This window comes from Notechis scutatus, chromosome 4 (genome assembly GCF_049901735.1).
Source record: "Notechis scutatus isolate UNSWTSFEM ecotype Mainland chromosome 4, rNotScu1.2, whole genome shotgun sequence".
Lineage (NCBI taxonomy): Eukaryota > Metazoa > Chordata > Lepidosauria > Squamata > Elapidae > Notechis > Notechis scutatus.
The window spans coordinates 149,372,799-149,388,897 of record NC_142012.1 but is presented as its reverse complement, the minus strand read 5'-3'; the positions used below and the strand labels follow the sequence as shown (position 1 = coordinate 149,388,897).

The 16,099-nt window shown below is 36.0% G+C and overlaps 1 protein-coding gene across 3 annotated transcripts in view; it reads left to right on the top strand.

Moving 5' to 3' along the window:
• The window catches only part of BCHE (butyrylcholinesterase), a 188,705-nt gene that overhangs the window by 60,321 nt on the left and 112,285 nt on the right, over nt 1-16,099 (top strand). Inside the window, exon 1 of one of the 3 annotated variants that reach the window (XM_087965275.1) lies at nt 701-910. The exons of 1 other annotated variant lie outside the window; for it this stretch is intronic. In XM_087965275.1, coding sequence (XP_087821401.1) covers nt 853-910 — 58 coding nt within the window. In that variant the 5' untranslated portion in view covers nt 701-852. Of the gene's footprint in view, nt 1-700; nt 911-16,099 lie in introns of those variants that run through there. One more of the 3 variants, XM_087965274.1, reaches the window with a different exon arrangement.

Sequence of the window (16,099 nt, the reverse complement as noted above, 5' to 3'; positions counted from 1 at the left end):
TTTTGCTACAATATCATAATAATAATACTATTCTTAGAAAGTATCTAATGAGGAGTATGTGGATATGGAGGATTTTTTTAAAAAAATATGTAACAATATCATTTCTTATTTTCATAAATCAACAGTAGAGATTATGTAGTTATGTTTGTACCCATTTTCAGATGTAATGAATGAAAATTTAATATTTTATAGACATCCTGCAATATTTCCTTCCTTCCTCCTTCCTTCTTTCCTTCCTTCCTTCTTCCCTCTCTCCCTCCCTCCTTCCTTCCCTCCATCTCAATATTCTTATTTTTCTCCTTGAATATTTCTCTTCTGTTTTCTCCCTTGTTTTCTTCTCTTTACCAAAAAGAAGCAAAACAAAATCAAAATAAAATTGAAAATTCATAAAAACAGTGTGATCTTTATTTAGGACCCATCACTTTTTCTGATGTCCAAGAAAATAGTACAATACTTTCTTTATTCTTATCTGTGAATGGAAGAGAACAAAACCTAACATGGGTAGGAGAAGGACTACACTAATTTTTTCTCAGACTTTTTTTTTCCTTCTGTAGAAGTAAGAGAACGTTTGTAGCTTTTTCAAACTAAAAGTATACTTCTTTGCTTTTCCCATTTTTTGAGAAATCAAAGAAGGTGGAATGTTCAAATCCCCAGGTTCTGTTAACTCTCAAGTCTTTCAGCTATTTTGAACAGATGTCAGATATAAAGACTGCCTGCCTGCAGATCAGATTCCAGTTGCCAAGTCTCGCGATCACTTTCCTAAACAGTTGATTATAATGTCAGCAGTTCAATTTGGAAGCTTTATAGAAGCAGCTGAACACTGCAGTTTCCTGAAGTATTAAAGAGCACTGCATGCTCTTTCTCTCTCCCTCTCCCCCTCTCTCCGTTGGCTTCTCTATAACCGAATTGGGTAAGAGATTCTCTATTTACGTTGATCTCTATCAGCAAAACTTATAGTTAAGCTTGATATGTACAGAATTGCAGTCTGCTAAAATGCTATGTTCTCTCCATGTGTTGCTCTGCTAAGAATACCAAGTTTATTTTGCAAATGATGAAACAAGTAAGCAGGCAGGTGTACTGAACTATAGTATTATTCAATGGATTCTGAGCTAAGTAAATTAAACTGAACTTTATAAAAATCATTTATTAATTTAACCACTTTCTGAATTTAAATTGAGGTCATGTTGCCTTGTATATAGATTTCCTGGTTGACTAAAGATTTACAAGAAGAGGAAACAATCACTGAGATCAATTTGTGTTGCTTCACTGAATGATAATAGTGAAGTATATTCTGTTTAACTTCCATGGAGTAAGGCTAAATGGAAACAAATCTTTAAAAATAAACATATCTAAACTCATGTTTCAATTTGGATGTCATCTGAAAGAAACTTTCTAATTATTTTAATCTTATGAGAATGAGATAGATTTGTTTTGAATTGCTTTGGTTAACATGAATCAATTTAAGAACACCAACAGCTAAACTTTTGATTGATTGCAATAGAGAGAGAGAGAGAGATCAAATCCCTATTGCAAAACATTTGACTTCGGTACAATGATATGTTAAGATGTACACGTATGGACTTGCAGCATGGTTTAACCTGAACTGCTAATTGGTAGAAAATTAAAACAGTTCAAAAAGTGTTACATAAACCATTTGGTATGTACAACATTATGACAGATTCCAATATGTATAGTTGATAGCTAACATTGGCTGCCAGCCAGCGCATTGCTATATGTACTTGTGTGATGTTCATATTAATAGACCAACAGTCTATGAACTTGACATGTTATTCTTTTTCTTTCTTTTTTTCTTTTCTTTTCAGTGCTGGTTCCTTCATTTAAGCACAGGGGTCTAAATATTTTGCTTGTAAATTCTGAGTTTGCACAACTAAAAACTTTCCTTTTCTTTTTCCAACTAAAACAGTAGGCATTCTATAGGTGTTGAAAGTAGCTGTATTTAACTGAATGCTTAAGTTTTCTGTGAAATGAAAGTTTTGTTTCTTTCAAATCTAGATTCAGTACTCAACATACTTTCTTGTAAATAATCCTATTAAATTCTATGTGGTTTAAATATGATATGAAAAGATGTAGATCTATTTCAACATATTTCCCCTCACCTTCTTAAGTAAGTTAAATTATTTTGATTAAAGTCTTATACCATGAAGCAGTTTCTAATTAAATGTGTAATTTAGATTTCAATCCAACTCTATACTTAGTGGGACTTGCTTCAAAGTTCAGAGGATTGTCTCATATTTTTCCTTTCCATTTTATATTATCATTATCAGGGTTATGAGGGGAAAAATGGATTAACTTTTAAGCATTTACAATTCAAATCAATACCTTCCAATTGTGAAGATAGGTACTTGTGTAGTTGACTATAACACTGAACCCAGTGTTACTATTGATAGAAATATGTAGCCTTGATTTTTTGGGCAGGGGAAGTGCCTTGTTTTACACTATTTGTAGCATGTCTCTACCCTCATCTAAGAGTACTCACTATCAAAATGCAAGAAAGGCATACTTCTAGGTAGATATAAATAGGAGTGTGTTTCAACTTTTTTTAAAAAAAGTTATGTATTCCTCTCTGTCTCTCTCTGTCTCTCTCTGTCTCTCTCTCTCTCTCTCTCTCTCTGTCTCTGTCTCTGTCTCTCTCTCTCTCTTTGTAATGTCATCTCCTCCACCCAATTTTTATTGTTATCTAAACATTTTTTCTCAACCTAGGCAACTTGAAGAGGTGTGGACCTCAACTCCCAAAATTCCAGCAATGGAGTTGAAGACTGGGAATTCTGGGAGTTGAATGACTTCTTGAATTGAAGAATTCTGGGAGTTGTCCACACATCTTCAAAGTATCCACATGCTCACACATTTTTAAATTAGCCAGGTTGAGAAAAATTAGTTTTAGCAGTTCTCTAACGTTGCCACTGTCATCTCTGCAGGCAAAGACTGGGAAAGAACTAAATATCATTGTCCTACTTAACAGATGTGTATCTAAAAAAAAGGAAGTCCTTCTTTAGATGTAACTCCTCCCACTGAATATCTGTGGCTAGCTATAATTGAAAGGAACTATGTTTTAAAATGTGTATATATAAGAGAGAAAGAAAAATACTAAAATTGAATGGTATCAATCAATCCATCAACAACAAATGTATAATAGGATTTCAGCAAAAGCTTTCATATAATTTAATCTCACTTACATCTATTCTTAAATTTGCCACTCCATATTAATTGTCAACCCCTCTCAGTAGATCAGACCAGGAATCAAGTCCACATGAAGGCTTTTTATTGAGGTTGATTATAATACAGAATCTTAATGGTTTGATTATGTTACGTTCTTCCTTTTTGTATTCTAGTGAATAAAGGAAATCTCTTCCCAAAGTTATCTCATTGCTCTGAACTTTAAAATGTTTTAATCCCTTTTGCCTAGGTAACAGTTTCTGCACATTTTCTTCAAGGTCAACTTTCTTACTCACTACCTAATATAGACTTGCAGTTCAAAAAATGTCTAGACAATGGAGAGAAGGACCTGTACATTGACTACCATGCTGACTGTATCAAAAGTAAGTCACACAACCCGCAACTCAGCTTTAACCTTCAACCACAACCCTACCTCAACCAATCCACCATCACCCAAGACTAGGCACGCACGCCCCTAACTACCTCAATTCCAACTACTGCTGGCCTTAAATGCAAGCTACTCAATGCAAGAAGCCTCACGAATAAAATACCTGAATTTTTCCTCCTACTAAATATGGCTAAATTCGACATTATATTTGTCTGTGAAATATGGCTCAATGCATCTCTCCCTGACTCCATTACCACAGTAAGAGACTATCATGTTTACCGATCAGATCGTGAAATTCGTAGAGGAGGTGGTGTTGCTATCTTCTATAAAAAGTCCTTACATCTAAAAAATATCCAAGTTACCCAGGAGCTTGCTCTTCCTGAGACCATCATCTGTGAACTATCCTTAAATATCACAATTCGATTCTTACTATGTTACAGAGCACCTGATTATGACATCGAACATGTAAACAAACTAAATACACTACTAACATGGGCAGCATCCTGCCCATACCCTTTTATCTTTCTTGGTGATTTCAATCTACCTCATATTGACTGGACCCTAAATGAATGTACAACTGAAACCATACACGCAACCTTCTACAATGCTGTTACAAATCTGGGACTGGAACAACTAGTAACCAACAACACTAGACTAAACAACTGCCTCGATCTCATCTTCTGCAATAGTTTGAATTTAATTTATGGAATACAAACTAAAGAACCCTTTTCCAGCAGTGACCACAATATGGTTGACTTTTGCCTCAACATACGCCCACACAAAAATCACCACAATGACGTAATTCCCAATTATAACTTCAAAAAAGGCAACTATGATATTATACACAACAATCTCTCATCCCTTGATTGGCAATCTCTATTCATTGGATGCAATACTGTTGAAGACCATTACAACATATTTTTACTTGAAGTCAAAAGAGTCATCAAACTATATGTACCAACAACAACTCCCAAAACAAAACAAAAAAACAGATTACCCATAACAATAAGGAAACTTCAATCCAAAAAGAGATCACTCTGGTGGAAAAACAAATCTGGTCACGTTGCCAATTTCAAAAGCCGATACAAAAATTTATGCCACCAGATAAAGACTGAATGCACCAAGAGGAAAACCTTCTACGCACCAATTCTACCTGTGCTTTTTACAATTTTGTAAACAACAAACTAAAAGACTCAAGGTCCATCCCACCCCTGATAGGACCTAATGGTAAAGACTGCAACGACGACACCATTAAAGCCAACATCTTTAACACATTCTTCGGCTCAGTATTTGTAAACAGCAATGGATCATGCCCAGTATTTCCTAGTTGAACCACAGATAACTATAATGATCTAATACATATCGATTTTACAGAAGACAATGTTGAAAAAGCACTATGCAATCTAAAACCATCTCTATCTATTGGACCGGATGGAATATGTGCCTACTTCTCTTTTCTATTGGATGCAAAGACATTTTGTTTTTCTTTTGCTATCCTTTACTAAGTATAAGAGTGACCCATGTACACTCAAGAGGGAATTCTAATGTCTGGTAACATGTTTAATACATGATTGCTTGTATCTCTGCAAAATCAACAGCTCTGACTAATGAAACCACAGCTTATTTTGAAGACTGGCAAAGATGCCTTCAATATGTATGTATGAATTCTTAATAGCCTATCCTGCCTTTTCCATTTCTCAGAATATGTTTAAGGCATCTCAAATAATTGTTAGGGATAACATTGGTTACCTAACTTAGTTTGAGTAAAATAATATATATAAACTATGTTAGTGAGTTTAAGTGTATGTATCACTTTAAACTGTAAACCAAGTTTTTGGGTGCGGTTGTAAAATCAGCATAAGAGGGAGCAAGAGAGCTCACTGTTTGCCCTGGCTTTTACTGGAATGCTGACAATGGATTGATGGTGATAACTGCGTGTTTGCTGAGAGAAGAAAAGGGGTTTGATTTTTCTTCATATCTCTGACTGCAAAAGAGATATATCACTGGACTGATTGATTGTAAGTTTAATGAACTCTTTTTCGACACTGGACTTTGCAAACTGAATAACCCCCGGACTGACTGAACTTAGTGTATGACATATGGACCATTTGACTATGCTATAACTCTTGCTGGAATAAAAACTATTTAACTTGCACAGTGTATCTGTCTTACTGAGTGTAAGCTACTTCAACGTTTTGTCTCACATATCTGCCTGCCTGCTAGACTGCTGTTGCACGTTCTGCTAGGGTGTATATCCCTAACAATAATCATGACAAACACACCATCATTTAAAAAAAAAGAACTTGATCCTACTTCTGCAGTAAAGCACATTTCAGCAGATACTAGAAAAAAAAAATCTGAGGTCCTAAAAAGTTGCTACTGTTGATCATGCAGTTGAACTAAGAGAGTAAGTTGATATGAGATGATTTTATTTATTTATTTATTTGATTTGATTTGTCAATCGCTTACAAGATAATAGGTGTTAGGAATGTAAGTAACCTAACAGCTATTTGGGTTGGAAATATATAAACCAGGATAGACATTTTAATACTGTCTCTTTAAGAAAATGCAAAATTTGTAATTGGGTGTGGTTTCTCAAACAGCCATAAGATGGAGCCAGAAACCTGGGTTGGTTTAGTCTTAGTCTCAGAAGAGAGTGTGTCTGAGTGGGTCTCTGTTTTCCTTCTGTTGGAGAGTATTGCCGTTCCTCCATTTTTCCTAATTAACTGCTATTCTTGGATTTGATGTAAGTCTGTTACTGAACTGTTTTTGACACTGGACTTTGTTATTGGATTATCCCTGGACTAATTACTGTACAGTGTATCTGTGTGCTGTGTGTGTATTATTCAAACACTACTCTTAAGTACGTCTCCCTATATGCGCTCATTCTCCTGACATGGAATTACCTTACCACTGGTTATGGGCCCAGGCCATACCAAGCTCAGTTAACTGAGAGTTGGTGTTAATACACAGTACTGTATACAGACAGCTGTTTACTGTTTAATTGTGGGTTACTATCCTGATAAAGATGGCACAAGACACTTCAACAAGTCTATCACTGATAACCCGGTTGGATGGAACAAACTATGTTTCCCGGTCTATGAAGTGCAGTCTACTTCTGCGTAGAGAAGGTTTATGGAATGTAGTTCAAGACCCACTGGATGTAAATGCTTGGGATCCAGCTAATGAGGACAATGCCAACAAGCTTGCTGACTTTAAACAAAACAACGAACGAGCTCTTTGTATAATTGCACTAACACTGAGTGACCAGAAGTTAGTCCATATTTATAGAGAAGAGTCTACTGCTAGGTGTTGGGAGAATTTGAAGAGGATTTATCTTTGTGACAGTGTAGGTGCACATATACATCTTACACGTAAACTGTTTAGAGCACGTCTTCTGAAAGGTGGAGATATGTTAGCTCATTTGAACTTCGTGAAAAGAACTTTTCAAGAGCTACATGAAAAGGAACTGATATTTTCAGAGCTGCATCAAGTTTACCTCATTCTTTCCTCGTTGGATGAAAGTTACGATGGTTATGTATCTTCACTGGAAGTCCTGCCCAGAGATAAACTGACATTGACTGACATAACTGGAAGATTGTTAGAAGAAGCAAGAAGACGGCTGGATAGGGACCAACTGAGAAAGGAACAACCACAAGAAGAGGATTTGTCTTCAACTGCCTATGCTGTTAGGAAATGTTTTTCTTGTGGGGCTAGGGGACATATAGCTAGATTCTGTAAGAAAGGAAGACAACAGAATACTGGTAAACACCAGAAGGCCAAGAACAATGTTAGTTTAGTTATGTCTAGAAATTCAACTGTAAACCATGATTTGTGGGTTGTTGATAGTGGAGCATCACAATGCATTACTAAAGATAGAAAAAGGTTTGTAAAGATGTCTATGAGTAAGCAGCATGTATCATTGGAAAATGGATGGAAGATTAACGCATCAGGTGAAGGTACTGCATATTGTTCTTGTATAAACGAACATTTAACTATGTTATATGTACCTAAACTGAAATTTAATTTGCTATCAGTAAGGGCTTTAGTTAATCTTGGTTATGTAGTAACCTTTAGGGAAGATAACTGTATAATCGAGAAAGAGGGCAAAAGTGTTACTGCTACATTAGAGAATGATTTATATGTGATACATGCTGACCAGTTGAAGATGGCTAACTCGGTTTATAGCAATGTTAAGCCACATGTTGAATGTATACATTTACTGCATAGACATTTGGGGCACATTAATTTCAAAATGCTCAAACAAACTGTTAAATTGTCAAAGGGAGTAAAATTGAAACCCTGTAGCAAGTATTTAAACTGTAATGCTTGTAGCCAAGAGAAGAGCAAGGTTACTCCTGCAAACAGACTTAATGGATTTAAGACCAAAGAACCTTTAGAGGTTGTGTTTGCTGACATAATTGATCCTAAGAAACCTAGTTTAGGAGGTGCCTGTTATATTTTGAGCATTATGGACCATTACCCACGATACGGTTTCTGCTATCTTCTGAAAAACAAAACAGAAACATTCCAACATTTCTTTATCTGGCTAAGGTTTGCTGAGAGAAAAATGAGGAGTAAAGTAATTACTTTAGTTACTGATAATGGGACTGAGTTTGTTAACAAAAGATTCCAAACAATGTTGAAATTGGCTGGTGTTGAGCATAAAAGTTCTGTACCTTACAGACCACAACATAACTCCTTTGTAGAACGAAGAGGGCAAATATTACAAGCCATGGCTCGCACTATGTTATCTAATTCAGGTTTACCTGAAACACTGTGGGGTGAGGCCATAATGTGTAGTAACCATGTGTTAAACAGTGTAGTTAACACAACAACTGGAGAATTGTCATTCACTCGTTGGCATGGCAGAAAACCAAATTTAAGTTACCTACACACATTTGGAGCACCAGCATGGGTGCATATTCCCTCACAAGTAAGACTGAAAGGGCAACATAGAGCTAAGAAGTTATTTTTTGCAGGTTATGAGGCCAACCATAGATCATTTAGATTTTGGGATCAAGGCACAGCTCATGTTTATTGTAGTGCTAGTGCAAAATTTCTAGAGCACATTAGGTGGGATAAACTGGAACAGGAATCCAGCAATGATATTATTATTAACACCCAAAATAATTCCTAAAGATAAAATCAGTAAACCACAAATAGCCATTAAAGAGGAAGAACAGAAGGAAGTAGTAGAACAGGCACAGGAAGAAGTAGAAGAACAGGAGCAAGTGGCACAGAAAATTCCACCAGTTAGCCCTGTATTACCAAGATGTTCAACCTGAGTAACATGAGCACCTGATAGATATCAGGCTAGTGTTGTATGCCAAGTAAATACAGTTCCTAGTAATTATAATGAACTAAACCTGTATCCTGCTAAGGATCAGGCTGCTTGGCAGAAAGCAATAGATAAGGGACTGGAATCATTTAAAAAGTTGGAGGTATATGAAAATGTTATGTTACCACCAGGTAAACATGCCATAGGATGTAAATGGATATATAAGCTAAAGACAGGTGTAGATAGGACTGTTACCCATAAAGCCAGGTTAGTAGCACAAGGGTTCAATCAGACAGCAAATGACTATGATCAGGTGTTTGCACCTAGTCTGAAGGATACTACATTACGAGCAGCATTAGTGTGGCCAGCTAAGGAGAAATACATTATAAATCATTTGGATGTAGAAACGGCATATCTGCATGCACTGTTGCAACACACTATTTATTTAAAGAAACCTTCAGGTATTAAAAATTATAATACAACTGATTGCTGGAGATTGAAAAAGAGTCTTTGAAGCAATCAGGATATGAGTGGAACCAATGTATAGTTAAAGAATTAACAAAGATAGGTTTTGTAGCTGGCATGGCTGATCCATGTTTGTTCAAAAGAGAAAGTAATGGTTTAATTTCATTATTGTTATTATTTACTGATGACATAGCATCAATCACCAAAACTAAACAAGAAGCTACTGAGATAATTTCACTATTGGAAAAGAAATTTAAGGCAAAAAGTTAGGAGAAATCAAACAATATCTAGTTTTAAAGATAGTTAAAACTAGGGGAGGATACAAGATCTCACAGGCAGATAAAATTAACCAATTACTAAAAAGTTTTAAAATGGAACTAGGTAAACCGGCTAAAACACCAATGAGCCAGGAGTTTAGCCATAGTGATGTTTGAAGTCCTATTTTTGATAAGAACATTTATCAGTCCTTGATTGGTAGTTTAACTTATCTCAGTAATTGGTCAAGGCCAGATATTGCATACAGTGTTAATCAATTAGTGAGATTTAACGCTGAGCCTACTGAAAGGCACTAGCAAGCTGCTAAACGTGTGTTAAGATATCTGAAACAAACAATGCATTATGCATTGTATTTGGAGCCTAAAGATGAACTGAGTTTAACTGCATATGCTGATGCAAGTTTTGCTACAGACGTTAGCAAAGACGTTAGACACGAAAATCTAGATCGGGTACTGTAGTATTATTGGGAAAGGCATTGATTGGATGGATGTCTATTAGACAGAAACATCTAAGTTTGTCAATAATGGAGGCTGAATTCTCATGCTTGTCTTTATTATGTACAGATTTAGTTTTGTATAAGCAACTATTGATTGATATGGGAATTGATGTAACAGATTCTATTGTTGTTTATGAAGATAACCAATTGGCAATACAGATGGCTTCAAATATTGTTGTTAAGACAAGAACAAAACACGCAGATTTAAGATATTTAAATGTGAGACAATGTGTGCAAAGTAAGATGATTAAGCTAGAATACTGTATGTCAGAAAACAATATAGCAAATCATTTTACAAAGGCCCAAGGCTCTATCAAGCATAAGGTGTGCTGTGAAGATTATGGACTTAGAATGTAAGGTTGTATATATTGTCCTACCCAAAAGGGGAGAATGTTAGGAATGTAAGTCACGTAACAGCTATTTGGGTTGGAAATATATAAACCAGGATAGACATTTTAATACTGTCTCTTTAAGAAAATGCAAAATTTGTAATTGGGTGTGGTTTCTCAAACAGCCATAAGATGGAGCCAGAAACCTGGGTTGTTTTAGTCTTAGTCTCAGAAGAGAGTGTGTCTGGGTGAGTCTCTGTTTTCCTTCTGTTGGAGAGTATTGCCATTCCTCCATTTTTCCTAATTGACTGCTATTCTTGGATTTGATGTAAGTCTGTTATTGAAATGTCTTTGACACTGGACTTTATTATTGGATTATCCCTGGACTAAAAACTGACTGATCTTACCTGTGAATGACTTTGGACTGTGTTTGAACTTTGCTTAAAAGTTTCTGGAAGTAAAAACCTACATTTATTGTACAGTGTATCTGTGTGCTGCATGTGTATTATTCAAACACTACTCTTAAATACATCTCCCGGTATGCGCTCATTCTCCTAATGGGGAATTGCCTCAACAATAGGTATAAGTATAAACATGAGTAAGAATACAGGAAATAGGTATGAATAAATGGGGACAATAGGACAGGGAGGGTAGGCACAATTGTGTACTTATGCACGCCCCTTAAAGACCTGTTAGGAATGGGGTGAGGTGGATAGTTTGATATTTTCATAGGGAGGAGAACAGGAGCTTATTCAAACAAAGCACATTCAAATATAACTCTTCTTATTATTGTTGCATTTTCAATTAACAAGTCCAGAAAAAGACAACTTTAATTTATTTTTATTTTATTTTATTTATTTTATTTGTCAATTGTTTACAAGATAATAAGTATAAGTGTATACATAGTTATGAATACATGAAATGGGTACATATAAGAAAAATAAAAGAAAAATAAAAGAAACAATAGGACAGGGATGGTAGGCACATTGGTGCACTTATGCACGCCCCCTAGAGACCTCTTAGGAAAGGGGTGAGGTCAATAGTAGACAGTCTAAGGTTAAAGTTTTTGGGGTTTGGGGAAGAAACTACAGAGTCGGGTAGAGTATTCCAGACATTGATCACTCTGTTGCTGAAGTCGTATTTCCTGCAATCAAGTTTGGTGCGGTTAACCTTGAGTTTGTATCTATTGTGTGCTCTTGTGTTGTTATGGTTGAAGCTGAAGTATTCATTGACAGGAAGGACATTGCAATGTATGATTTTATATACCATACTTAAATCAGACCGAAGACGGCGTAATTCAAGGTTTTCTAGTTCTAGAATTTCAAGTCTGGTGGCATAAGGTATTCTACAATGAATAGAGGAGTGGATAACTCTTCTTGTGAAATATTTCTGGACTTTCTCAATTGTGCTAATATCAGATACATAATGTGGGTTCCAGACTGATGAGCTGTATTCGAGTATTGGTCTAGCAAATGTTTTGTATGCTCTAGTTAGTAGTGTGATATTACCAGAGAAAAAGCTACGTAGGATTAGGTTAACAACTCTTAATACCTTTTTGGCTATGTAGTTGCAGTGGCCTCTAGCACTTAGATCACTAGAAGTGAGTATTCCAAGGTCCTCTACAGAGCTTGGATCATCAACAAGGTCTTGACTATTCAACTTGTATTTTATTTTCTGACTTTTTTTGCCAATATGTAAGACAGAGCATTTATTTGTTGAGATTTGAAGTTGCCATTTGTTTGACCATTCTGATACATAGTCAAGATCTTTTTGAAGGGTAGCAGTATTGTCTGTGGTGTTGAACAGCTTTACATCATCAGCGAAAAGAATGCAGTTGCTCTTAATATGATCACAGAGGTCATTTATGTAGAGTATGAAGAGAGTTGGTCCTAGAACACTGCCTTGGGGGACACCACTGTTGACAGGTACAGAATTTGATAGGACACTCCCAATTTTGACCATTTGTTGTCTGTTTGACAGGAATGCTTCTATCCAATTAGGCAGGTGTCCAAAGATACCATAAGATTTTAGTTTTAGGAGTAGTTTGTTGTGTACCACTGAATCAGAGGCTTTACAGAAGTCTATGTAGATTGCGTCTATTGCTTTGCCCTGATAGAGTTGTGTAGTCCATATGTTTTTGCAGTGTAAGAGTTGCAGATTGCAGGATAGTTTTTTCCTAAAACCAAATTGTAGGTAGAGGGTAGGTTGTTTGTCTCTAAGTGGAGGATAATGGATTGGTTAATAATTGATTCCATGACTTTAAAGGTGACGCAGCATAAAGAGATTGGTCTGTAATTTTCAACTAGGCTGGGGTCTCCCTTTTTGAAGATGGGGATGACCATGGCTTGTGACCATAGTTTTGGCAAGGAGCTGGTCCTGAAAGATTTTTTGAAGATTATGCTTAGAGGTTCAGCTATGGCAATGGGTAGCTTTTTTAAGAAGTAGGCACTTATTCCATCCGGTCCAATAGATAGAGATGATTTTAGATTGCGTAGTGCTTTTTCAACATTGTCTTCTTTAAAATTGATATGTATTAGATCATTGTAGTTGTCTGTGGTTCAACTAGGAAATACTGGGAATGATCCATTGCTGTTTACAAATACTGAGCCAAAGAATGTGTTAAAGAGATTGGCTTTAATAGTGTTGTCGTTGCAGTCTTTACCATTAGGTCCTTTCAGGGGTGGGATGGACCTTGAGTCTTTTAGTTTGTTGTTTACAAAATTGTACCAAGTGCAGGTAGAATTGGTTCTTAGAAGGTTTTCCTCTTGTTAATGTGATAATTGGTGCATTCAGTCTTTATCTGGTGGTATAAATGTTTGTATCGACTTTTGAAGTTGGCAACATGACCAGATTTGTTTTTCTGCCAGAGTGATCTCTTTTTGGATTGAAGCTTCCTTATTGTTATGGGTAATCTGTTTTTTCTGGTTTTTGGAGTTGTTTTTGGTAAATATAGTTTGATGACTCTTTTGACTTCAAGTAAAAATATGTTGTAATGGTCTTCAACAGTATTGCATCCAGTGAATAGAAATTGCCAATCAAGGGATGAGATATCGTTGTCTATAAGATTACAGTTGCTTGTTTTGAAGTTATAATTGGGGATCACATCATTGTGTTGACTTTTGTGTGGACGTATGTTGAGACAAAAGTCAATCATGTTGTGGTCACTGTTGGAAAAGGGTTCTTTAATTTGTATTCCGTAAATTGAATTCAAACTATTGCAGAAGATGAGATCGAGGCAGTTGTTAAGTCTAGTATTGTTGGTTACTAGTTATTCCAGTCCCAGGTTTGTTACAGCATTGTAGAAGGTTGCATGTATGGGTTCAGTTTTACATTCATTTAGGGTCCAGTTAATGTGAGGTAGATTGAAGTCACCAAGAAAGATAAAAGTGTGTGGACAGGATGTTTCCCATGTTAGTAGTGAATTTAGCTTGTTTACATGTTCGATGTCATAATCAGGGGCTCTGTAACATAGTAAGAATTGAAATGTGTTATTTAAGGACAGTTCACAGACGATGGTCTCAGGAAGAGCAAGCTCTTGGGTAACTTGGATATTTTTTAGATGGATATCTTGGGTAACTTGGATATTTTTATAGAAAATAGCAATACCACCTCCTCTACAGATTTAACGATCTGATCGGTAAACATGATAGTTTCTTACTCTGCTAATGGAGTCAGGAAGAGATGCATTGAGCCATGTGTCACAGACAAATATGATGTCGAATTTAGCCATATTTAGTAAGAGGAGAAATTCAGGTATTTTATTTACAAGGATTCTTGCATTGAGTAGCTTGCATTTAAGGCTAGTTGTAGTTGGAATTGAGGTAGTTAGGGGCATGCGTACCTAGTTTTGAGTGATGGTGGGTTGGATGAGGTAGGGTTGGATGTGGGATTGTGGGTTGTGTGACTTACTTTTGATATAATCAGCGCAGTAGTCAATGTAGAGATCCTTCTCTCCATTGTCTAGACAATTTCTGCCATATTGGGGCAACCTATCATCATCTGCTTTATTCATCAGTGAAAAGATATTTGATTTGGCCAAACCTTAGAGAAATTAGGAATGGTGCAGAAAGCCTGTCACTTCTGTTGTTTTACTCCCTGGCAAGAGGCATCCATACTCGTCCACCTAAAACCAAGTTTTAGGACTAAGTCCATTCAAATCATATTCAAATCATTCAAAGCATTTCTCATATTCCCTAAAGCAGTCGCATGCTCCACCAGACTTAAAAGAACATAGAATATAGAATAATAGAATTGGGAGGGGCCTTGTAGGTCTTCTAATCCAACCTTCTACTTGGGCAGCAGACCTTATTCATTTCAGACAAATGGTTGTCCAGTCTCTTTTTGAAATCCTGCAGTGATCAGAGCACCCACAACTTCTGTAGCCAACTTCTGTAGATATTTCATTGGTTAATTGCTCTCACCATCAGGAAATTTTGTCCTTAGTTCTAGGTTGCTTCTTTCCTTGGTTAGTTTCCAGCCATTGTTTCTTGTCCTGCCTTTTGGTGCTTTGGAAAATAGTTTCATCTTTGAAGGAACCCCTCAAATATTGGAGTAGTGCTAGCATGTCCCCCCCTAGTCTTTCTTTTCATTAGACTAGACATACCCAATTACTGTAACCATTCTTCGTACATTTTAGTCTCCAGCTCCCTAATCATTTTTGTTGCTCTTCTCTGAACTTTTTCCAGAGTCTCAACATCCTTTTCATCTCATGGTGACCAGAACTGGAGGCAATATTTCAAGTGTTGTCTCACTAAGGCTTTGTAAAGCAGCACCTGAACTTCGCATGATCTTGATTCTATCCCTCTATTAAAGCATAACATTCATGCATGCACATGTTGTTCCTGTAAGTTGCTCAATGAGTACAGTTTAAAGATAATACTTCATATTTCTTTATGGAATGCAGAATATAAAATTTACTGTTCCTTTCAATACTCATCCTATACTGTGGCTTTTCATTTGCTCTTGCATTCAACTGAATCAGTGAAATATTGTTCCTGATATTCCTCATCTGTCCTTCACTTTCTTTGATAGTGTCATATATTTAGGAAACACTTAAAGGAAAAATGTTCCTATTTTCTATTCTCAGCTTTCAGAATCTTAGCTTGCAATGAGCAAAACAGCTCTCTAAGAGTTGTGCAGCTGTATTTTCCACAGAAATGAACTCAGCCCCTTCTAAGGCTAGAAGCATTACTCAAATGACTTGAGAACAGATTGTTTAAAATGACAGTAATGAGGACATGGAATACCCCCACACCTTTCCTGTATCTTTCTTTCAAGAGGAAATTACTCAAAATGTCCCAGTTACTGCATATTATTATGGAGCATTTTCCCTATGATATTTATTAAGAATATACAAATATTACTTTTTTTTTACTATTATTCAAGAATTGACTCCCAAAGTAGGCCTATATTAGATACATTATGAAGCAGTCAAAAGGGATTATACATTCATGTATACACATCCACATATACACAAAAACACACATACAGAGATAACCATTCTTACCAAACAAGCCACTGTGAACACATTATTTTTTCTGTCTGTTCTGTTCTGTTCTGCATAACCTCGATCTCTTAAAATGTCCATGATGGATTAAATAATGATTTAAACTTTTCTAAAATTACTTGTTTGAACAAACTTCTCCTGTGTCAATCCTGCGTCATTTCCAATCTACCACTATTTTTTTTAA